The sequence below is a fragment of the Rhodamnia argentea genome, chromosome 2 (assembly GCF_020921035.1).
Source record: "Rhodamnia argentea isolate NSW1041297 chromosome 2, ASM2092103v1, whole genome shotgun sequence".
NCBI classification, from domain to species: Eukaryota; Viridiplantae; Streptophyta; class Magnoliopsida; order Myrtales; family Myrtaceae; genus Rhodamnia; species Rhodamnia argentea.
In genome coordinates, this window is record NC_063151.1 from 3877412 (window position 1) to 3902308 (window position 24897).

Consider the following 24897-nt stretch of genomic DNA (forward strand, 5'->3'; position numbering starts at 1 on the left):
GGAGTCGAAGAAGTGATTTCTGAAGCCGAGAAGCTAAAATTTTTAGCTTCTCAAAGTTGGCCAAAAATCCAACCGTAAGTAGAAATCTCTTTCAGAAGTAGAAATTTCTACCGGAAGTCAATATTTTTACCAAACGGATTTCAGGTTCAGAAGCACTTTTGAAGTGTCTTTACCAAACGGATTTCGGCTTCAGAAGCACTTCTGAAGTAGAAATTCGGCTTCACAAGTGTTATCATGCGCGCCCTAAACTACGCCGTGCGAATTAAGCATGCAAAATAGAATAAAATAGAATGAGACAAAAAAAATTAAGAATATAAAAGAGAGAATTCTATAAAATCAAGGCTATATTTGTTTCACGAGAAAATAAGTTGTTTCGAAAAATATTTTTCGAGAAGTTAATTTCCAAAAAAATAATTATATTTTTTGATGTTTGGTTGAAATATGAAAAAGTCTCGATTTTTTTTTCATTGTTTAAGTAGTTAAATTAGATTTTTCGGGCACTTGGTATACAAATTTCAAGCCCCTCCTAAAATTATTTTTAAACGATTTGTGAAATCGATCTTGGCTTTTTAGTATGATTTTATCCTTCAGAACTTTTTAATTTATGAGGTGATCATAAGCTCGCTAGACTCGCACAAGCCCAATTAACTCGTAGAGTTTGGCTAGTCCCCTTTGATTCGTCGAAGTCCGTCCTTAACCGTTATGTGATTTTAATATGATTCTTCCTTTCTTTTTTAGATTATTTCCTTTTTTATTTCTTTTTTCAACTTCCATCCTTTTCTAATAAAATTTTATTATTGTTATTTTGTATCTTTATACAATTATATACTTCTATTAATATAATTTTTAAATTTAAAAAATTTGTTATTAAAAAAATTATATTTAGATATTCTATTCGTCTTTAGCCCATCTTTCCAAATGGGTTAGTTTTATGTGGGACATATCTCTTTTATATCTCACTTCATCATTTTTTGTGTAGGCATCAAACGCATCCTGTCCTGAATTTTACAAACGTACCCTTAAATGATATTTAACACATTAATGATCTCTGATTATGGGCGGGCCCGAGTGAGAAATCATAAGGCCCAATGCAAGGCCCGACCCAGCCGCGCTCAGGTTTCTTTTTGGCCTAAGCCGAGACGCAGACCTAGAATAAGGGCATTATCGGTATATGGCAAACGCGCTTCATTAAGTCGGCAAGTTTCTCTATAAATACAACCCTGCCTCGATCGAGGTCAGTATAGAAAGCAAAAGCTTCGAGTCTAGGGTTTCTTCCTCTCCCGCGTTCTCCTCCTCTTTCTCTCCCTCGCTAGCTCCATAGCCCGCGCCTGTGGGCGTATTTGTTCTGCTTCTCTGCAGTCTCACCTCGCGTTGGGATTGAATCGGGTCGATCCATCCTTGTGCCTCAAGATCTCGTGCGGGTGAAAGGCGAAGTTGGGCACGATGTCTCGTTGCTTTCCTTATACGCTTCGCGAGGGATGCGTGAAGAGGGGGACGCTTAGGGAGACTTTGATGGGGTCCCTTAAGGTTGGTTGAGAAATTTCGGTTTTTCACGCGACTGGTGCTGAAACTGCATCTTCTGTCTGTCTTGGGTATTGATTGATTGATGTCCCGATGATGGCTACGGCCTTGGATTTTTCGGCCCCGTGATTGACGGGGGTCTGTTTAGCGATTTGTACATTGATGTGAAGTTGCTGGATCTTGAGGTTGACTGACTGGGGTAGAAGGTTGTATTCCGTGTTGTGGTAGACACTAGCTGTCTACGTATTTTCTGGATCTTGGAATATTGGTTGCTCTGTTTTGTATACGATGAAGAAAGAGCTATGGAGTATGCAAGTCAAAGGAAACAAACTCTGTCCATCTTCTTTGTTTTGTGAGGCGTTGCTTCTGATTTGTGCTCTATAGATGTCGATGGGTATAGGCATGGCAATGCCAATCTATAACATAGATTCCTCCCTGGTTTGCCTTTGCTTGGTATTTGGTGCACAAGTAATTTAATCTAAAATACGAAATATGCTGACTGAAGTGCTAGATGCACCTCTGTCCTCTCTTTTGTTGGGTTAATTTCAGTGATTTAAACTAAAACCGTTTTATGAGAGGTCAAACTGCGCATGCAATTATGAATCCTGCTGTAATGTCGAGTTTACAATGATTAACAGTGAACTGGGCATATGGATTTGATGGCAATGTGGTTTTAAAATGATGCTGTCACGACAGCTGTTTCTGGTGACTCAGTTGTTTCCTAAGATTTACAAGCACGCTTCAGTCTTATCTGTTTATTTTTACTTGTTTCGCATCCTTGCATGGATTTCTCCAATTGGTTTATTATTTAGTTGGATTTAATTATGAAACATACGAAAAATTATCATATCGGCTGCCAATGCTAGCCTTTTTAGATGTTCACTAGCAACAGGTAGAATAAACGTTTTCTACCTCTGGATATCATGTCTTTTTGCTGGTTGGGGGAGGGTGAGTGGATTAATTATATTGGGATATGAATGTTTTGGGGCGTTCATGTGGAAAAAACTAGATAACTCGTCTTATGGCGACCAATGCTTCATCATAATGCTTGGTCGTGCTTGCTTCTTGGTTTCCTGGTCCCCTGGTTTCCTGTCTCTGTGCTAAATGTTCTTCTGGTGCTTCAAAGCTCCAGAAGGAAAAGGAGAATGCGGTCGAGACAAAAAGAAGTAAGCCAAACAAGAGGGAAAAGGAGAAGAGAGAAACCCATTTGAAACCCTTGGCCATTAATGATAGCAAGGTAAAGAGGCCATCTCATGGGAAACCACCGGCAGGACTGAGGAAAAGAAAAGTTTTTGATTCAGACTCCCCTCCAGTAAGTAAAGACTCCTATGAGCAGGCGGAGAAGAGTTCAATTACAGAAGAACATGAGCAACCAGTTGGTTACCTATCTGATGGGAGCAAGAGCAGCAAAAATGAGAGTAGACAAGATGCCTCAGCCTCTAGCATCGAACGATGTGGTGAGTTTTGCTTATTTGCATTGAAGTTGGAGCTGATTGGGTTGTGGTGGTTATGGACATGATGTGACTTTTGTTGTTTTTTTGGCACCAAACAGGCAACATTCTCAGAATCCGGCTGAAACGGACAGCAACAGCCGATAGTCCACTTGGTGGACAACCGGAGTGCAGTACATCTGGAACAGCATATTTTACCCCTAAGAATCGGCGTGAGACGAGTCAAGTGCCTTGCCAAATAAATGCCACTTCTATTGATGCAAGGGAGCTCGTAGTGGAGAAGCCAGAAACCTCTGCTCAATTGGATATAGCATTTCCAACTGTCTCTTCGTCGACCAGAAATGAATCGTTAGAGCTTGAATCTGCATATGAAGCTCTGATAGAGCATTGGGTGCCCCTTCCTCTGGATCACGGACTTGATGAATCTGATGACCAAGACTGGCTTTTTGACACGAAACGGGCAGAGGGTAAAGGTCCGAAGAAACTAAAATCAGGGGATGATGCTGTAATTCCTTGTACTTGGCCGCCACAAGCACATTTTTTGCCTGAGGCCGAGATTTATGCCCTCCCTTATACTGTTCCCCTTTGATTTTTTTTTTTCCTTTTGTGGTTTTCGAATCACTTTGTAAAGCGGCACAAATGTACATATGAGCAATGGAAGAGAAATTTTGTTCCTTTGCCTTGTGTAGTCTTGGAAATGTCTTGCTTGGTTCAAGAGTACAGGAGGTTCTCGGCCGTTGGCGCTTGGATTAACCTTTCATCTCGTGTCTGGTACTAGGCGACAACAATTCATGTGATAAATGACGTGATTTTGATTCATGTACTGGACGAAGCCCTCGTGTGCAACTGCAATCTAAGTAGCACCGATACCGACACGTGACACGACACGACATGTCGATACTTTATTTCTCAAAACTAGAAAATAATAGGTATTATATGCATTGATTTTAATCGTAGATGGCGAGCATTCACTTACGTCAACAATTGGACAAACTTAAGAATTGTAAAAAATAGAGAGATATCATATTTTGGAAAACTTAAAAGCATGGCACCATAAAAGGATACCAAACGAGATTAGAAGGTTTTATCTTTCATAAAAGATCCGAAAGTTAGCATTGCTGAGTAGTTAAGGTAAAATTTTTAGAAGATGGGTCGGTCCCACAACTCGGAGAGAAGGAAAGGGAAAAGCGATGACGGGGGTCGCAGTTCTACAATATCTAGAGTTCCAAAATCCAAACTGTCGTTATTAAGTTTTTTCTCTTTTTTAATGAACTTCACATGTCCGACACGTTGGACTCGGGTGTCGGCAGAGTGTCAGCCCCATTGACCAAGTGTCGAAATGCCGATACGCGGTCAACGCAACCGACACGGGTGTCGGGAGGTGTCGGACAAGTGTCGGTGTCGGACACGGTGTCAAACACGACACTCTCACTTAGGAGGAGTGTCGGTGCTACATAGACTGCAATTGGAAAAACGGTTATCATGTTGGTAGATTCTGACGGGCTCATTTCATGTCAACTCGTTGTGTAGGCGCGCTTCGTGGCAAATAATTTCGTACGCCAGAAATTGGCTTTCTAATTTGGGAGTGCCCGTCTGGCTGATTACAATCGCGTACAGCTTCGCTGTAAGCTGGAGGAGGGAGCATATACACGTGCACATCCCACGATTCGTTCATCCCTTTTTGCCCAAATTTAAGTAGAAACAAGAACAACTGCTCCGTCTCTCTTCTTCTTCCTCTTCTTCCTTGGACTCGGAGGGTCCAAATCTCTCGAACCGTCAATGGTGCTGGAAAGAGCCGAGGACGAAGAGAAATGGCTCGCCGAAGGGATCGCCGCCATTCAGCAGAACGCCTTCTACATGCATCGCGCTCTGGTAACTTCCGCGCCTCCCAACTCCGTCCGATCATCGTCGCCGCATCGGAGTTTCGCTAACCTCCCTTGATTTTGAGGTTCTTATTCTGTCCTTCTCGTTTCAGGACGCCAACAATCTGAGAGAAGCTCTCAAGTATTCGGCTTTGATGCTGTCCGAGCTTCGGACTTCGAATCTTTCTCCTCACAAGTATTATGATCTCTGTACGTCCTCTCTTCCTCTCTCTCTCTCTCTCTCTCTCTCTCTGCCCTCCTCCCTGAACTCACTGGCATAGTGATTCTGTCGGCTCTATTTCGATACGGTTAGGTAGTTCCGAACTTGAAAGGCAATTGAGCAAGTGTGTTCGTTTGTTTCGTTTTGTTGGTGATTTAGCCGTTTTCGGTTTGATTAACTACTAGATATGAGAGCTTTCGGTGAACTGAGGGGGCTGGAGATGTTCTTCAAGGACGAAAGCAGACATGGCGTTTCCATAGTCGATTTGTATGAGCTTGTGCAACATGCTGGCAACATATTGCCCCGACTGTAAGTGACAGGAATGTGCATAAACATCATTTGGTTTGGAAAAGCTTTTCCATTATGGCTTTATTCTTCTATCTCTCTTTTTTTTCCTTTGGTTTTTTTTTTTTTTTTTTGCGGGACATCTTTCTTTTGTTTATCAGTTGACAATTTGATTGTGGCTCAGTCCTACTTTTCCTGGCGTAATTTGTCTTCTCAGCTTTGCTATAATGTGTTCGTTTCGGTTTATCTACCGTACAAGTTAAATGCACAATCTTCATAGCCAGTTCAGCTCTTACAGCATGGTAGCTTATGGTGTGTGGTTTTATCCTTCTCCACGCCTACAATCTATCTAGAAATCCTTTTTATCTGTAGCCATGATGGATAAAGTCAGGCAATTATTGTAAGTTGTTTAGTGTGAGAATAAAGCATTAGCTCATACTGTCCTTTGCATGAGTTGGAGTAGTCTCAAATTGATAGAGAGATGGATTATCAACCAATATAAGTGAGAGCTGCTCCAAAAGGCCACCGCCTCTAGTGCTCCTTGTGGCCTTGATCCACATGAATCGGGCTGAGTCGTTATAAGCAATATCGGAGCAGCGTACCAACCGAAAGTGTGGGATTATCCTAGTGCAAGCCACCACCAAACGGCCACTACCTTTAATACTTCGTGGTCAGTAACCTGAAAAAATAGAGTCTTGATGTTTGTAATACGCATTAAGGTGGCAATCACATCCTATTTCACACAATGACCATGTGGATTAGAGAACTATCTATGATTATGATTTGTTTCACACCATGTACATAAATCAATCTGTTCATAACATGTGCATTAATCAATCAAACCATGTACGTTAATCAATCACATGCAACTGCTGCCAATCGAGATTCTCCTATGAAATGACCCTTAATTCCAGGAGTTGATGTTGTCTCGTCCAATACACTCGTTACATCTGTAGTAACTGTTTCTTTGTTATGACACTTCGTTTCTAACTTCATGGGAATGTATCTTTTTTCTCGACAAAATTTCTGTGGCTGTATTGCTATCTTCATCTTGTTATGTGTATCCTTGACTCACGTATAGATTGCATATTTGTTTCCTGCCAATGTCTTATGAGTTCATTTTGAGTTCTTATCTTGGAATGCCAGCTATCTCCTATGTACTGTGGGATCTGTGTACATCAAGTCCAAGGAAGCACCTGCCAAGGATATCCTTAAAGATCTTGTCGAGATGTGTCGTGGTGTTCAGCATCCAATACGGGGCCTTTTTTTAAGAAGTTACCTGTCGCAAGTCAGTAGAGATAAGTTACCTGATATTGGTTCTGAATATGAAGGGTATGAGTACTTTGTTCTATCCTTTCCCACTTCACATTCAGGTTCTTCACTAGGGCCAGCCTTCTCTTCCTGGAATATAGATTTGCACGTGAGACAGGCTAACAACTATGATGAGGCTCGTACTCTAACAGGCAAATAAATCGGTTTTTGCTCGCTTAAAAAAGAAGTCACAAAGTGCACGTTAATGACTTGTGCTCTATTTTATATTGATGCTTCGAATTTCAAATGGATTTCTTATTTCTGTCCCTTGTTGGTTCTGTTCAAGGTAGAGATTGACTCTTCAAGAAATTACAAAGAGACAAGAAACATGTCTGAGTTTGTACATGTAGTGAAATTTCATTAAGATGCTGAACTTTTTCTTCCTTCCTTTCTTCTTCTTATCCAGGATAATGTGGTCCGATTTGATGCATTCTCTCTGTATACCATGTTTGGCAACCTTGTAGTTCATAAGTACTTCTTCTACATACATTGAGTTGTTTGTTGAGAATTAAATCCACTTGTAGATCCAAATTATAGAGTACATCTACTGCTAAATTATTGTGGCTCTATTAGTCCCTCTTAGTAGTTATATCTTTTCTGGTGACTGTCAGTTGCTCCATATATAATTTACGTCTAGTGCTGAAGTATGGTGGCTCTACGTGGTATATAGTACATGATCGGTGATTGGCTACAAATTGATAGTCTTGATCAGTTGATGTGCTGATGTATCGGCTTCTATGTCAACCTGCAGAGATGGCGACACTGTTATGGATGCTGTTGAATTTGTGCTGCAAAATTTTACTGAAATGAATAAGCTTTGGGTCCGCTTGCAGCATCAGGTGAACCTTGCTCACCCTTATACTGTACTTTAATGACATGCACAGTGGCATAGTATCTGCAATTACATGCTATAAGTGAATCATGAAATTATAATTTTTTGGCATGTAGGTTTTATGGTGCTTGTCTATCATTCATTGTCTTTGGTGATCCTGGGTTGAGGCATTCGATCTGACATTCTAGTCTCAGGGTCCTGGTCGGATTAGAGAGAAGCGGGAAAAAGAAAGGAGTGAGCTTCGTGATCTTGTAATAATCTGACATTATCTGCATCCAAGGTTCAGCTCTGTTATACTAAGACACATGAATTAACTGTGACTAATTTTCCTAGGTAGGGAAAAACCTCCATGTTCTTAGTCAGATAGAGGGTGTGGATCTTGAAATGTACAAAGAAACTGTTCTTCCCGGGGTCTTGGAGCAGGTACCTATTATTTTCATTCTGGTTACTGACTTTGAATTTTGTTTCTTCCAAAAATTGCATCATACTCTTGATAATATCACAAAATTGTCTTTGAACAGGTTGTCAACTGCAAAGATGATCTTGCCCAGTATTATCTGATGGAATGCCTGATCCAGGTCTTCCCAGATGAATACCATTTGCAGACCCTTGAGGCGTTATTGGGTTCTTGTTCTCAGCTTCAGGTAGGCACGTCTTTGTATAGTTACCTCACTGATTTTATTAGCATGTTTGATGCTATGAATATAACAACTTAATTGTTCAGCTTCTTGCCATCACTGCCGCTACTGCTATGATGACACTGCTTCTACCACCTTTTCCCTTATCCATCTGTATTGACTCCATTTTCCACAAAAGTAAACTTCATTGAAGATTTGTTATGTGTTTAAAAATGAGTTTATGGTATAGAGTTCCCGGTTGGTTTAGTCACTGTAGTAGTCATATTATTACAGTTTCCATGAGCATTGCCTGAACATCCAGATCTTTTAGCGAGTAAGAACAACTATTGCATGGGAAGATCAAAGTGTCGCTAAATTGGATGGGTAGCTTGCCAGCTCTGCAATTAGGGCTATGCTCTGTCAGAACTTTGAATTCACTGATGAGTATCAGAACTTTCAAACTGGCTCTTTATTGGTGCCATATTGTCAGTATCATTCTACATGCTCATTTTAAGATACAAAGATATTCCGTTCAAACCGGCTCTTTATCACTTCCAAACTGCAAATATTATTTTCCATGCTCATCTTAAGATACAAAAGAGTGGATTGTGGAACAAAGATGGCTTATTTACTTGTTGTCTAAAAGAAAGAAAAACTTGGTCTCTCCCTTGGTCATCCTACACTGAGCAGCATACTTTAAGTTTTTCCTTTCCTTTCCTTTCCTTTCCAACTGACATTATGCAGGGCTGTGTGGTAGAGTAGAGCTTCTCATAGGTAGAAATTTGTCATCTTCAAGAGCTCATTAGCATGATATATTTAGTTCTGCTAGTCATCTAAGAGAGATAAGCTGATATATCCCGTAGAGATTTGAACTTCTTTTCTTTCGTTCATCTCACTTGATATTGGTTCTCAGCCAACTGTTGACGTCAAGATGCTGCTGTCTCAGTTGATGGAAAGATTGTCAAATTATGCTGCTTCAAGCCCAGATGTAAGTTAGCATAATAAAAGTTCGAGCAGATCTTCTTTCCCCAACTTTATTGACATTTTCTTCGGTTAATGTCAGGTATTACCAGAATTTCTGCAAGTTGAGGCATTTGCTAAGTTGAGCAGTGCCATTTGGAAGGTGAATAGCTAAGTTTGTGTCCTGAAAGAAATTCAGGCTTGTAAAGATCCCAAAGTTCAATTCATGATAGTTCTTTTAGCTGTTCTGAGCTTACACCTAGCTGCAGACTATTCACAAATTTTAGGTGGTGATATGCAAAATACAGATCTGAATTTGAAAAGACATTAATACTTAATGATGTGATCTGAAGAATTAATCACAAGAACAAATTTAGGGATATAGTGCCAGTGGTCCTTATAAATTCACCCAAGTTCTATGCTTGTGACCCTGAAGCTAAAATTTTAGTCTTTGAAATGCTCCTCCTTTTGCAAACTATCCCTTAAGTATTCATTTTGACAATAGTGGGTCTTCATTTTCATTTTAGGTGAATTTGAGTCATGTGTTTTGGATGGCAGCTTCCTGGTTGTAGTGCCTAACCTAAGATTTGCAGTTAAATTTTACTTAAATTTCTTAAACTTCTCCCATAATATGCATCACATGGAAGAAACACGATCAGCTTCTCCTTAACATGAGGTCTAGGAGTAGGGACCAATTAATTCTAAATGATTATGAAAGGATTAGATGTTCAAATGTAAAATTTTCGGACTAAGATTGAAGCTTGGAAATTGATAAACGGGGAGGCAAACAAAGGCCTAGAGAGATTTGAGCAAAGGACCTATTTTGACACTACGCAAAATTTACGGGATGACAGTCAATTGATTTGAAAGCTTAGGTTATTACGTGAAATCTTTTTCCCAGTAAGGATGTATTTTATGAATATGTAACTGCTGATTGCATGTACTTGTTTGAGTTTGACAAGAACGCATTGGAACAGCGAAACAAGGACGTGGAGACAAAAAATTCAGATTGCTCGAGAGCATTAGATTACAACTTCAATAGTCTGAGTAACGATAATGCAAGCTTATAGGAAATACCTATGAGAACCTAATCTAGGTCTTTTGTATGTCCTTCAATGATCATGGGAAAATTTTGGAACTTAAAGTTTGTAGGATCCAGGTTAACAAGTTACAGTCTAATGGCAGGTTGTAGATGCCCATGCTGAGATGCCAGTTGTTGGAGCAATTTCTTTGTATGTTTCTCTTCTCACATTTACTCTCCGTGTCCACCCTGATCGCCTTGATTATGTGGATCAAGTTCTGGTATGTGTTCTTCTTATACTAATTCACAGTTCAAGCATTGTTTTTGCCAACGCCATACCATGGTATTGGACTGATTTCAGTGACAATGGATGATGTCTTGACATCATACTTTGTGTCACCATCAATTTGGAGAGGCCTACATGGGCATGATCTATCATTTCTGTGAAAACTGCTGTGCAGGGAGCATGTGTTAATAAGCTCTCCGGCAAACCAAAGCTTGAGGACAGAAGAGCGAGAAAACAAATCGTTGCCCTCCTAAGTGCTCCGATAGAGAAATACAATGATGTTGTCAGAGCCTTGACACTTCCTAATTATCCGCGTGTCATGGAGTACCTTGATAGTTCGACAAACAAACAAATGGCAATGGTTATAATTCAAAGCATCATGAAGAATAACACCTGCATCAAGGAGGCTGATAAGGTCGGTATCACCCTTTCACTTTGTGTTTTCATATTATGATTTTGTGACTAAGTTCGGCATTTGGTTTTGTAGGTTGAGGTGTTGTTTGAATTAATCGAAGGACTAGTTAAAGATGTGGATGGAATAGCTGTGGATGAGGTACTGATAAGTATATTACAGTATAATTATTCAAATCCTGTCGGTAGATACTACATTGGTAGAGGTCTATAGGGTGTTCTATTCCAATTAGATGGAAATTGACAGTTTTGCTCATTGTGTCAATAGGTATTGTTAAGTAACCTTTTAAGTTTGTTTGTTCAACATTACTTCACTTCCTGCCCTTTCCTTCTCACTTTTATCATATCAAACATTTACTGTAGCTTGATGAGGAAGATTTCAACGAAGAGCAAAATTATGTTGCTCGCCTTATACATATGCCATATAATGATGACTCAGAAGAGATGCTTAAGGTAAGTAAGTCATGCTCTGATGCATGTTTTATGCAAATTCTCTATGATAATACTAATTTAGAGAGAAACTTACCTGTTATTGCTGTCTGCATATGGGCTTTTATGGAGAGAATGGGTATTTGACAGGAAAGGAGAAAACCTGTCTCCTTTGTTAAGGACAATTGACATCACCTGGGAAATTTTAAAAAGAGGTCTGATCACATCACATGTGTACATCTTGGACTATGGGAGAGTTAAATTGTCTCGTAATCTGTTTTGTGCACTACTGCCTTATATCTATTAGAGTCCCTATATATATTTATATATTTTTATTTTTATTTTTATATATTTATTTTTATTTTTTATAATTATTTCTTTTTCCTCAATCGGTCTTGCTTTTATTTTATTTATTTTTGGGTTCATCGACCACTGACCCCAACTAGTTTGGGATAAAGGTGATGTTGATGTTGATATTCAATTGAAATATTTCTTTCTGGCTGATGAAGAAATCCTTTTGATAGTCTTTTACAGAGTTATGGTTAGTTTCATCATAGAGAGAAATGCAGTCTGGGCATCTTGAATTCGACAAACATGTTATATACAAAAAGGATTGTTGACAGTTGCACCCTAATTGAGTAGTGATTATTTCTATCCTGATTAATGGGTGATTCAATTGATTCCATATGCCATTTATGATGTAACCAGTGTTTTTCTAACTTCAAGTGACAATGGGTATCATCCAGTGTCCTCTGCTTTTATCATTGCTTCATGTTTCTTTGACTATGAAACAGTTGGTAATTGATTCCATAATTTTCTAATTTGCAGATCATGTGTGCAGTGCAAAAGCACATTATGGGCGGAGGTCCAAAGCGCCTGCCTTTTACAGTTCCTCCACTTGTTTTTTCTGCTCTCCGGGTATGCTTTTATTCTCCCCCCACCCTTGACTGATCTGTCGAAAACTTTTGATTGATTATCCACATGGAAACTACACAATGAGATCCGAACGGGATGAAAATTCAAAGAAATAGAATCATCTGAGAATTGCTATTGCATTTCTTTATTCCTGCCCCCTTACCATTTCCTTTGTTGTTGGATTGCCTGTCAGTTAGACATTTATATTTATGCAAAAAAGCGACTCCTCCAAAATAAGTAGCTAATATTAGTCACTTTTGGATTCGCTAACCACTGATTTTCATCTCCACTTTCAACAGGTATTTGGTGTGCATAAATTACTTATTAGAGGTCTAGATATTCTGTGTTTGATGGAGGAACAACCGGGCAATGGTATCACTAGATCTGAAGCATAATCTACTAATTAAAGTCTAGACAATGTTTGTTTTAGATGAATGAACAAACTGAATGCGGGTATCAAAGATCTGCTTAGCTTAAGCACTAACTTTTGAATGTGAGTTCGTTTGATTCTCACTTAACAAGCTGAAGACAATGCATCCTTTAGGCAAAAGTTTCTTGGTTGCCATGAATAAATACTGCGCATAGTGCATCCATTGGAGTTCTTTTTACGATGAATATATCAGGACTTGTGAGGTAGAGTTTACTTTTGGCAGCAGCATCTATTCCAATCAAAAAGGAGATGCATCATAGACGCTTAAACAAAACGTTTACGTGGCTTCCATTACTTTGTTATATAAAGGGGGTTGCTACAAGAGTCATAATTAAAAGCATGATAAAGCTGATTCCTTGGATTCGTTACTTTATTGATGATGTATTCTTTGCATTTGTCAAAATTTCTTTTCCCCTCAAGCAGCCGGAACAGTTTGCTACAATAAATCTGATTATGTCTTTATTGACTCTACTCTGGCATCAATTGGAATATTCTGAACTGGAAGTGAGTCAAGGCAACTGTTTTTTGTCAGCTTGCATTTCATGTAATCCATGTTTTCCCCCTGTTTTTGCCATGCAACCCTGAGTTGGATTTTGAGAAGTATCCGCACTCTGGAGAGATATGAATATGGTTTTTAAACCTGCTTGCTTGTAATTTCACTTTGTGATTATGGAGAGGGGAGCATACACAAGGATAAATACTGCACCTTTCGAAGAATGTAGGCTTCAAATGTTTCTGCTAACTAATTCTTTAAGACTTGTAACAAATGTTAACCCAAAGAGACTTATCCAGAGTAGTTGGCCGTCTTCAGAGATTTAGGTCCGGCAGTTAGTCTCCAATTTTCACCTGGAAGTGTATAGTTTGATCTTCAGAACTATATATTAACTGCTTGAGACATTGTGTTGCAATCTACAGTTGGTCAGACGATTGCAAAGTCAAGACGGTGAAGTCGTGGGAGAAGAATTGCCTGCAACTCCTAGAAAACTTTTCCGGCTTTTGAGCCAGGTGTGGTTCTTTAAGTTTATTACTGCAACTCCTTTGTAGGTGAAGTAAATATGTTTTCCACATGGGGTTTTTCCATGTTCATTCTTCTTTCTCGCAAAATTGGACATTATTGTGCAAAGTCTTTTCTGGAACCATTTTTTAACACCATTATTGTTATCTTGCCTGCGGTTATTTCGTTATTCTGCTAATTTTCTGCGATTTTTTCTTATTTGCTAATATGCAATTCTCACCTATCATCTGTTTAACTTTTGTTTCAGATAATTGAGGCTCTTTCATCTGTACCATCACCCGAACTTGCACTAAGGTTATATCTGCAATGTGCAGAGGTATGCTATGACCTTTTCTTTTCCTGTTGTCTTCTACTAAATGAGGTGTAGTATGGTTTAGTTCCTCATTAAGGTAGAAGAAAGAATTCCTTTTTTTTTTTTCTTTATTGCTCAGAACTGAAAGGCCGTTACTTCTTTTAACATCATACGCATTAGATTTTCAGAAAGATGTAAGTGGCCCTAATTTTGATGACTTTTAAGAGAATTTATTCTACTTACTGAAATCACTTCAATTGGGATCAGTTTTGTCGACATTATCTGACTGAAGATTTTAAAAATGGTAGTGACCTGATTCAAGACAGAGCCAACATTGAATAACCACTTGTGAGAGATACCCCAAATTTTGATTTGTAAAAGAAATAAGCCTTTATCCAATTTGAGCCCGTGTTATGGTGTCCAGATGAGTTCCATACAAGTCTTGCCTTTCACTTACTATGTTTAGTCAGGAAAATAATATCTCAGGCTTTCAGATCATGTGCATAGATGTTGTACATAACTCTGATACTCATAATATCTTCCATTACAAAGAGAAACTCATGATTTCCTTATCAGCGATTGTGTGTAGTGGCAAGCAAGGCCATGTTATGAGCATCAATTTTAACTTTCAGTTTGCATAACTTTTTGGGCATTGCATGTGGAATGCTAGGCTGCCGGCGATTGTGATCTTGAACCAGTGGCTTATGAATTTTTTACTCAGGCTTTTGTACTGTATGAAGAAGAAGTTGCGGTAATTGCTTCATACTGTTAATGTGTTTTTCTTACGAGATTTCGAGTCTTTTGACTGACAAATGAGAAATTTGTGTGCTCTGAATCCCTTTCCTTTTATGATATTTTAAAGGACTCCAAAGCCCAGGTTACAGCAATACATTTAATTATTGGGAGTCTCCAGCGGATGACTGTATTTGGTGTTGAGAATAGAGATACTTTAACACACAAGGCCACTGGGGTAATAATGCTTGTTGATTTTTCTGCTTCTTTCTCTAATGAAATTATTTAGGATAGAGCCTAAATTTTCTCCCATGTTTGTCAGTATGCTGCAAAGCTTCTGAAGAAGCCTGATCAGTGCAGAGCAGTTTACGCATGTTCCCACCTTTTCTGGGTCGACGATCAGAAAGGCATTAAAGATGGAGAAAGGTTCTTGCTTCCCATAACATTTACTTTTTCACTATTTTCAGCTTCTGTTGGGGACTCATTCTTGCTTATGCAATAGGAAAGAGGAAAAAAAGATACTTGTATCGTTATTTTCCTTTGGGGGATTCTTTTTTGCTATTGAATCAAAGGAAGTTATTCCCTTGACAGATGATGAGTATACTTTCTCATTATTTTGCCTTTGTTAGTTTTTTGGGGATGTGCTCCTTTTTCAAATGTTATGCAAGAGCATGAAATTTTGGATATTTTCTGTGACTGCAGGGTTCTACTTTGTCTAAAACGTGCTTTGAGAATAGCAAATGCAGCGCAACAGATGGCCAGCGTTACAAGGGGTAGTGCTGGGCCAGTCACACTTTTTGTGGAAATTCTAAACAAGTGAGCCTCAATTTCAAAATTCCCTTCTTCTTAGTGCCAAGAAGTCTTTTTCGTTCCTTGGTGCAGTTGATGAGAATATGTGTTTCAGGTACCTCTACCTTTTTGAGAAAGGCAACCCACAGATCACAAGTTCTGCAATTCAGAGCCTGGTTGAGCTAATACAGAACGAGATGCAAAGCGATTCCACGACCCAGGATCCAGCTTCAGATACGTTCTTTGCCAGCACAGTTCGGTACATCCAATATCAAAAAGAGAAGGGAGGTGTGATGGGCGAGAAGTACGAGCCAAAAAAGGTATGATCTGCAACGGAATCGTAGGTTATATGCGCGTGTTATTCTTTTGGCCTGGGCACAAGTTCTTGCGGAATAGGAAGCTTGAAGAGGTTTTGGTATGGAGTCTTCAAGAAAAGAGGTGGCTCGGGTTGCTTCGACATTGATATGATGGTAGGGCAAATTAAGTTATTCGGTATATTTACCCGTTATTTGAATGTGAACGAAGAAAACAGGCTTCTCTTGTATAGCTATTCTTTTGTTCTTTTTTACCTTTTCATTCCCGTGAGGCGATTTCTTTGTGTTTTCGCCGGAGTTACATGCCCGTTTTTCCTCGTTGCTTCAACGAAAAATTAAGCTCCTTACCTCCAAGAAAACAAAAATAACTAAATATATAAATAAAGACGAAAGCAACTACATGCGAAATTAGTTATTAGTGCACGAAAAACACTAGAAATGATGAATTAGATTTGGCGCCGTTTGAATACTTGTTTATAGATATTAGTGGGCGAAAAATATTGGCATGCATGAGTAACGAAACAAAGTAACTATTGAAGACATTGGGATGGCGAACAAATATCTCTTTTCTTTGTTCTTTCTTTGCCAAGTCTGGGACAAATTCATGGCCAAGGCTGGTCATAAAGTGTGATAACTGCTTACGTTTTATTGAGCAGATTAATAGAAACTGAATTTTCCCAATTACACCGCGGAGAAAGCGATACGAAAGTGGGCACAGGTCGCGCGAGGCCGATTCACGGGGCACACGCTTAAATGCAAGCTTTATCCAGTAATTTGCTTTTGATAATCTGTCCGGTATATCTTCCATCGTAGCATAATTCTGATGCATCTCTAAGTCTTGTGCATATTTTCGTAATTAATCCTGTCGAATCTCAAATCAAGAGATGGGAATTCACTTTCTCACCTTGAACCTTCACTTTTATGTTTCTTACTAATTTATATAGTTTTGCATACTCAAAAGATCGCGTGTACCCAATATTACGAATCGATAAATATTCAAATTTCATGCCGTGTGTTTTGTTTTACTTGGAGAATGATAATTTTATTGCTGTGAGTACTTATTTTATTACAATTTGCTTCATGTTATTCCTCTCACAAAAATTCAAGTTGACAACATATAACATAGGATAACAGATATAAGCAAAGTGATAAGTAAAAAGGAAAGAGGTGTATGAACCACGGTCCTATGTACGAATGTCTGAGAACAAATGACGAGATCTTTGACTGAGAATATGCGCTGTTGTCGCCTGTTGGTAGCATTGGCTCTGATATAAGAGGTATACACTGCTTAAGAGTTTATTGAACAAATCAAGGAAGTAATTTCACAAATTACACTGCCGAGAAAGCTATAAAATAATCAGGTTTTTCTACCTCTGTGCATCTTGTTTTGTCTTGGACAAAGTACTCAGGATCTTCAACTCAAAAGACTATGAACGAATTCTTAATGATAGGTGTATTCGAGCTCCACCAGTAGATATTGGCAGCAATCTATATGCTAGGCTTCAACAACTCGATAGTCTGGCTATGAAATTGCTTCCAGGTTCTTCTCCTCCTGCTGCAGGCTAACCAATTTCCTATAGAGTCCATCGGGTTTCGCGATGAGCTGGTCATGGCGGCCTATTTCTGCTACCCTGCCATTTTGCAGCACGGCGATTCTGTCGGCATCTCGGATGGTCGTCAGCCTGTGCGCCACTAAGATCGTTGTCCGGCCTACCATGAGCTTATCGAGAGCGTCTTGGACCAACTTCTCCGACGATGCATCCAAGGCACTCGTCGCCTCGTCCAGGAGGAGGATTGAAGGGTCCTTCAGGATTGCTCTTGCTATAGCCACCCTCTGTTTCTGTCCTCCCGATAGTTGCACTCCCCTGTCACCGACGTGTGTTTGGTACCCTTCGGGCATTGTGCTGATAAACTCGTGGGCATTCGCCGCTTTGGCCGCCTCCATCACCTCTATTTCTGAAGCTTCTGAACTTCCGTACTTTATATTCTCATATATCGTCGTGGCGAATAACGCCGGTTCCTGCTGGACCAAACCTATTCTTAACCTCAGCAATCTCAAGTTCAAGTATTTTATGTTACAGCCATCTATAAGAACTGATCCAGAGAAGGGGTCGTAGAATCTCATCACGAGGGAGATCACCGTACTCTTTCCCGATCCGCTTTGTCCCACCACTGCAAGACTCTTCCCTGCCGCAACTTTCAAATTCAAGTCTTCGAATATGCGGATATCTGGCCTGGTCGGGTACCTAAAACTGACGCTTCTAAATTCTATGTGTCCTCTGACGTTTAAAACCATTTTCGACATGCGGCTGTAAGGATGTATAGCCGTCCTCCTCTTGAGGATACGGAAAACAGACCCTAGTGCTTGTGTGCCCTTCACAATGTCTGGAGTGAGAGCCAGGGTCTCTGCAATGGCTAGTGCAGTAATGATCAAAACCATGAAGGACTTGAGGATGTCTCCAAAGTTTGACTCGTTGTGCTTGATCAGAACGGAAGCATACCAAAGGCCAAGTGAGTAGGAACAGAATGCAAAGAACTGTGATATGCCATAGCCGAAGCCTGATATGTGCCCTCGTACAAGTGCTTGCTTGTTTGGTTGGGCTAATTCAGAAGCAAACTGATTTGAGATCCGGTCTTCAGCTCCGAATGCAGCAACGGTACGAATGTTTGCAATTGCTTCGCGTGCCAATGAAGTGGCCCGAGAATAGGCACTGCTGTAGTCTCCTCCAAATCCCTTGAGAAACAATTGCTGCAATTTTTTTTTTTTTGGGGGGATGCAAGGCATGAGCTGAATTTGATCGACAAGTCTGAATTCACACAAGCAAGCATCCTTTGGACAGTTTCAGAAATTTACCTCAGTTATTGATGCTCCAACAAGGAGAGGGAAGGAAGCAATGACAACAGCTGCTATCCGCCAGCTTAATCTGAAGGCGATGACGAATGCTGTCACAGTGAGTGCCAGATTCTGTGTAATGGTCGATAGACGGTCGGCTAGAGCACTCCGCACCAATGTCGCATCTGCTGCTAAAATTGATGTTAGGGAACCAGTGCTATTCTCTTCCAAATCAAACCACCCAATCTCGTTGGTAAGGATAGCTGCAAGAATGGAAATATTAATGGCAGCCTAGTGAAATTCATTTTTGTGTTGATTTCATGATCTGGATCTGTAACGAAAATTTTCAAATTGTTAACTGAAGAGAAAGAACCTGAGAACATTAGTGAGCGAACACGGGTTGTGAGGCGCTCCCCCATCAGTGTGTAGAAGAGATGCTGTATCAAGTAAATCGGGATGGTAATAACAGCTACTCCGACAAACAAGAGCGCTATCCGATCAACCTCATGCTTAGCACGATGAGCATCGGGCGAATAAAACACAGACAAGACGTGGGTGATCCCAAGTGCAAATAGAGGAGCTTCCATGCCTGCCAGGACTGCACCAACTGACCCAAGCAATGCAAAAGGCCATTCGGGGGCGTTCAGTTTTAACAGCTCCCAGATTGGTGCAGAGGGAGCAGTGTCCGTTGGGGGAATGTCTTGGTCATTTCTCTGTGATTTGCCGGTGTGAGGCTTCGGATTATTCTCACTGTTGAAACTTCCTTGGAAGCTTGAATTTGCAGAAGAACCTGAGTGATATATTGAGCTCGATTGAGTTTCGTTTTCGGTTACCTGTAAGCTCACAAGGGTCGCATAGTCGCCTCCCTTAGATAACAACTCTGAATGGTTTCCACTTTCGACTACCTGGCCGTTCTTCAGGACAACGATACAATCAACATCTCGGACCGTGGATAAACGGTGCGCGATGATTATCGTCGTCCTATTGGTCATTATCCTATCAAGTGCCTGTTGGACAACGAGTTCCGATTCTGCGTCAAGTGCACTGGTCGCCTCATCCAAAAGCAGTATCTTTGGGTTCCGTAGCATGGCTCTTGCGATGGCAATCCTCTGTTTCTGTCCTCCAGAAAGTTGGGTTCCTCCCTCTCCCACCTGAATTATATTAACTGTCCAGTATCATTTTTTAAAGCAATTACTAAGTGACAGTTCGGACAGAAAGAAGAATGATGGCTGCACCACCAACAAAGTGAACTTAAATGTCGAAACCTTAAGTCGGCGGTCCTTATAGAGAGACGAGCCCGTATAATCAGAAGGACGCACCTGAGTGTAATAACCATCGGGAAGCTTTTGGATGAAGGAATGTGCGTTCGAAGCTTTAGCGGCTTCTACGACTTGATCCATTTCAGCATCTGCTTTACCAAACTGAATGTTCGCGGCTATGGTAGTGGCAAATAGTGCTGGCTCTTGGCTAACCAATCCCATTTGCTCTCTCAGCCATTTTAGTTGAAGAGCCTTGAGATCATGTCCGTCAAGCAGGATTTGGCCTACAAGTACCATAACCCATGGATTGATTTGATTAGCCGTCGGCGCGATATAGTTTTGACCATTTGATGATCACTGTAGAATTTGGCTTAAACTCATTGCATGATAATAGATACCTGATGTTGGATCATAGAACCGTTGTAACATGGAGATTATAGTACTCTTTCCAGAACCGCTCGGACCAACAATCGCTTCGCTCTTGCCGGCGCCAAGGGTGAAGCTCAAATTCTCAAATACCATGTTGGGACGGGATGGATAAGCAAAGCAGACCTCACGGAATTCAATTTCTCCAGCTATTTCTGCTAATCTTGTTCCTTCATCGGATCCCTCAGATGGCTTTTTATCTGCTCGTATCATGCTAATGATATTGGCAGCAGCTGCCTGCCCTTTTGCAATGGCGGCAAGGTTTGGGGCTGCTTGACCCAGAGCACTGCGAAGACGAAATTGCTTAATCTTATCAGAAGAAACAATGAAAAGTGTCGAGGGAAGACAAAAGGCGGTATGTTACCGGGGGCGTGCTAGACTTACAAACCGCTGAAGATAACGTTTATGATGGTCGTGAATGCTTTCCCGCCATTTGTATGGTGGTGCCGGACCAGAATGCCGGCATACCACAGAAGCAATGCCCAAGCACAAAATAGGAGACCATACGTAAAGCCGACGCCCACTCCTTTGGCGAAACCACTCTTCTTCCCCAGTTTTAGTGCATTTTTAAGCGACTTAGAGTATGCTTCGACTGCTTTCTCCTCCCCTACAAAAGAGTATACTGTTCGAATCTGCGAGATAACCTGATCCAGGTAAAGTGTCGAGAATTGCTACTTCAGTGACTATAGTCAACTTGTGGGATGAAGTTAGCAGCAAAGTAAAACATAATTCGGGTTTTGGGAAAGCTAGTGTCTACCTCTTCCGCAACCTTCCCTGCTTCGGCATATGCAGCTTCACCTTTCTCTGATAGAGTAGACATGATAACAGTATAAGCTCCCCCCGCAATCGCTATCAACGGAACAACAGCCAAGGTCAGAAGCGTGAGCTGCCATACCGACATAAATCCAACGGCAAATCCTACAATGAATTGCGAAAGGTAACGCAAAGCATGGCCTGTCTGCAGCGCATAAAAGGAATAAGTTGTAGAAGGACCCTGATAGCGAAACCGGGATCGAGAATACAAATGCAGGCAGACTTCTTATCTCCATATACCTTGTCGCCTATTGCGTCTTGTATTAGTATCGCGTCGCTTGAAATGTGGTAAAGAATATTACTATCCTTAGCTTCGGTATCGAAAAAATTGATGTCCTTTCTAAGAACTGCCTCGAGATACTTAAGTCGTAGACGAGCCGTTTGCCTCTCCCCGGTTTGCATCCAGAATGCAACACCTAAAAGCTTATATGACCAGGAATTAAGCTCAGGTAGGGATGGATTGTTAAAATTTATACACCGAAAAAAAAAAAACAAAACAAAACTCATCCATAGCAAGCTCGATGCATACCTATCCATGCCGATGCGAAGACAATGAGTCCTAGATACACGAGGTACAGAGCATACTGCAAAAACATAAGGAATGTTAGATGCAAGCGTCTGGCCTTTTGACTATCCGATTCAATTGTCAGTGAGAGTGTCGCTCAGAGAACTGTAAACAGTATCACCAAAATCCAAGACCCGGAAAAGCGACTTTTGCGTGTACATGAGTATTCGACAAATGTGGATTGCCATTCGGGTCAATCGATCACGGATGATGTTGTGATTAGCTAGCTCAGAATAATTAGGTGGGTGACAATGTTAAGCGCCGTCCATTGGAGCAATGGAAACCAGTTAACTATATTCTCTCATAAGTCTATTGGAAAGCGTGGCAGATCGGACTGGTCTGTGCTCCGAGACGATGAAGATAAGCGGCCACGCATTACCTCAGAAACACGCGAAGACAATCCGTGGGGATCGGAAGACAGCTTTCCAAGAGAATCGATCATCCGGCCGAACAGAACGAAGAACACGGGGAGCGAAGCCCCGTGGATGCACGCGCCGGCGCTTCCAAAGAACATCAACACGTAATCGATCTCATCGGCAGCCACAAACAAGCCGAAGAAGGACACGCTGGGCTTCCCCTTCTCCTTCTCCTTCTCCTTCTCCATCGTGGGCTCCGACTGCTTTTCCGTCTCCTCCGGCGGTGGCGGCGCCGGAGCCCGACCATCGCGAACCGCGTCACTCGCAGGCTCGTGCTCAAGCTCAAGCGCCTCCATGATGGCTCAACGACCACAACGGGCACAAAGAATATAAAATGCGGAGCTTCAGAGACACGGGGAGCAGAGCACGGGAAAGCGCGCAAGGTCACAGGTCAGTTTTCCCGCCATTAAATGCAGAGAGGAAATAGTTGGCCAACCAACAACTCGGCTTCATTACTACCCTCCAGCTTTGAGAGACAGGGATGAAGAGAATATAGAAGACGAACAGCGATCGGTTGACGATGGGGAGTGTCGTGCCCATGATGAGGCTTCGTTCTTTCTCCTTTCTTAATGGGAAACATGTTGAATCGAACAGTTCGGTTGCTTCTGCAGAGAGCTTTCTCAGCTATGGAGGTCCCCCTCGTATCAAATGAGGTCCCTCGTCTTTTTTTCCAGGAGGCATGTGCCAAGATCGAACCAATTGACTACGATGTTATGGGCATTAAGAGCCACGTCTCATGGCAAACACACGGGCACAAATCTACTTGAAGTCCTGAAACTTAACACGAAATTATAATTGAGTCATAATTTTTTTTTGCAAAAAAATAAAAAATACAATCAAGACCTACAACTTGTAACGAAAGTAGAATTGAGCTCTAAAACTTAAAAAAAATACAACCAAGTCCTTCCATTAACTCCATTTTACTTGTTAACTTAAAAGTGCTAACCAGCTTTTAGACTTGATTGCACCAACTTAACAAGTTTTTAGGACTTGGTTTCATTTTTTAAAAGTTTTAGGACTCAATTGCACTTTCGTGGTAAGTTTTGGGACTTTCAATATACTTATCCAAAATATACACCTACAAAATTCACTAGAATCACTAATTTGTGCCTCAATTATGGAATCTTTATACTTATTATTATTATTATTATTTGGTAATTCGGGATCCACAGGTCGTACTTGGGCTTTGCCCGTTCCGAAACACACAGCGACTATACTTGGAGGGGGCTGGCCCCGCAGCCTACCAGCAAGGGCCTCCCACTTAAGTCCAAGGAACGTGAATGGGAGATTCGAACTCGTGATCCGTGGAGAGATCCGGCGACACACGAGCTCGACTCACCACCTACGCCATGCGCGTGGTGGGTGAATCTTTATACTTATATAATTTCATAATAAGTGAAAGTTGGGTGCATTTGGTGATTGCAATCAAAGTCCGGTGGTTAGTTTGCAAATAGTGAACTCAACTGAAGTTTTCCCATGGTGCATTATATATGGTGCCGGAACCGATGAAAGACCGAGTATATCTGATTTCTTCTGGCGTTATCAGGTTTGATTCAAAGTATCGAATATAGATCATCTCAACCACCGGATCGTTGTGACTTGGAAAAAAAAAAAAAAAACCACCAGATCGCACAGCCATGAACCCTTTCTACTTAGTGTACATGTCTCGATTGAGATGCGATTGGAGCGATGTGCCCCGAACATATACTAACAACTTTATCATTCCTAAATTACGCGATCCGACTTGATTGTGGATAGAAATGGGCCGTTAAACGGTATTGGCTTGGAATCCTCCTCCAATGTAGAGGGAGATGTTCAAAACGGGACGAGGCATACGATTGTATATCTCTCTCACGATCAGTTGATCGAGAGTACATATACTTCGAGAGTCCAAAATGCTCCGAATCACCGTGGTTCGCCCTTCCGAAAAGAGGACGTTCACCTAACATGATGCAAACCAGAGAGGACAAATCTGGAACGCGATGTCCCAAAGTACCCCATTCTCCAAGGAAAGGGCCATCAATGTGCATCGACCATACTTCATAAAAAAGAGGAAACCAATGCACGGGCATGGTTGATCGAGAGTCCAAAATGCTCCGAATCACCGTGGTTCGCCCTTCCAAAAAGAGAACGTTCACCTAACATGATGCAGACCAAAGAGGACAAATTTGGAACGCAATGTCCCAAAGTACCCCATTCCCCAAGGAAAGGGCCATCAATGTGCATCGACCATACTTCATAAAGAAGAGGAAACCAATGCACGGGCATGGTGATGACCATACTTCATAAAGAAGAGGAAACCAATGCACGGGCATGGTGGTGGACAAAAGTAGAACCAAACCCAACTAGCAATTTGCCTGCGTAGACCGGAGGCTCAGGAATTCTCACTGGTCTATTCAGCTGCCCTGGAAAATGGGAACCAAGCATGGTCAGGTTAGCTAGTGTCATTAATTAACAAATGCATTATTGTGAGCAGTAGCATAGCTACGTGCTGTGGTATTGATGGTTCTCATCCACCAAGTTTGCTACTTTGGGTAGACCCTACAATTTGTCATGAATTGGATTTGGTCAGAGTTTAATTTGTGGAAACTTAAGTAACTATGGTATTAAATTTTTTTCAGGCTAGCCCTTTTACCCATCCCGATGCAAAAACTCAATTAGTAAAAAGGGCAAAATTCCAGCCATTTGGTAATTCCACGGCGATATGTCGCGTGATGTATGAGTAACAAGACAGGTTCTTAGCAAGGGAGGGAGGAAAAATTGGGAGATGCAGAACCAAACGTCTAAAGGTGGCCTGACCGATCCCTTGTTCGTATAGAATGTTACTGGGTCAGTCCTAATTGAGGTCATAAGGGAGGTGGCTCGATCGATCCCTTGTCGCAATCGAATGTT

At 41.1% G+C, this 24897-nt stretch overlaps 3 protein-coding genes across 8 annotated transcripts; 2 read left to right on the top strand and 1 right to left on the bottom strand.

The window, feature by feature from the left end:
- Nucleotides 1-1224: 1224 nt before the first annotated feature.
- Nucleotides 1225-3648, top strand: LOC115749000. The gene is made up of 3 exons (XM_030685686.2): nucleotides 1225-1527; nucleotides 2648-2978; nucleotides 3074-3648. Exons 1-3 carry the CDS (start codon nucleotides 1444-1446, stop codon nucleotides 3559-3561), a joined length of 903 nt encoding a protein of 300 aa, XP_030541546.1. The 5' UTR covers nucleotides 1225-1443; the 3' UTR covers nucleotides 3562-3648.
- A 986-nt stretch (nucleotides 3649-4634) lies between these two features.
- Nucleotides 4635-15990, top strand: LOC115748992 (vacuolar protein sorting-associated protein 35B). 4 transcript variants are annotated; one of them, XM_030685672.2, is made up of 22 exons: nucleotides 4635-4844; nucleotides 4948-5044; nucleotides 5240-5363; nucleotides 6486-6671; nucleotides 7402-7489; nucleotides 7671-7733; nucleotides 7816-7905; nucleotides 8004-8126; nucleotides 9013-9087; nucleotides 9163-9222; nucleotides 10245-10361; nucleotides 10542-10781; nucleotides 10854-10919; nucleotides 11141-11230; nucleotides 12035-12124; nucleotides 13467-13556; nucleotides 13814-13882; nucleotides 14529-14609; nucleotides 14721-14828; nucleotides 14913-15016; nucleotides 15293-15406; nucleotides 15495-15990. In XM_030685672.2, exons 1-22 carry the CDS (start codon nucleotides 4752-4754, stop codon nucleotides 15703-15705), a joined length of 2379 nt encoding a protein of 792 aa, XP_030541532.1. In that variant the 5' UTR covers nucleotides 4635-4751; the 3' UTR covers nucleotides 15706-15990. The 4 variants fall into 4 exon arrangements, with proteins under 4 accessions (XP_030541532.1, XP_048129808.1, XP_048129807.1 ...); XM_030685673.2 differs by having other exon boundaries at nucleotides 4636-4844; nucleotides 7677-7733; XM_048273851.1 differs by lacking the exon at nucleotides 10854-10919.
- Nucleotides 15991-16964: 974 nt separating this feature from the next.
- Nucleotides 16965-22388, bottom strand: LOC115748991 (ABC transporter B family member 13-like). 3 transcript variants are annotated; one of them, XM_030685669.2, is made up of 10 exons: nucleotides 21969-22388; nucleotides 21554-21608; nucleotides 21265-21440; nucleotides 20969-21169; nucleotides 20596-20855; nucleotides 20184-20497; nucleotides 19846-20069; nucleotides 18900-19677; nucleotides 18548-18789; nucleotides 16965-18442 (listed from the first exon to the last, which is right to left on the bottom strand). In XM_030685669.2, the coding sequence occupies exons 1-10, from the start codon at nucleotides 22299-22301 to the stop codon at nucleotides 17216-17218; spliced, it is 3810 nt and encodes a 1269-aa protein (XP_030541529.1). In that variant the 5' UTR covers nucleotides 22302-22388; the 3' UTR covers nucleotides 16965-17215. The 3 variants fall into 3 exon arrangements, with proteins under 3 accessions (XP_030541529.1, XP_030541530.1, XP_030541531.1); XM_030685670.2 differs by having other exon boundaries at nucleotides 21265-21447; nucleotides 21969-22053; XM_030685671.2 differs by lacking the exons at nucleotides 21554-21608; nucleotides 21969-22388 and having other exon boundaries at nucleotides 20969-21060; nucleotides 21265-21405.
- Nucleotides 22389-24897: the final 2509 nt, after the last annotated feature.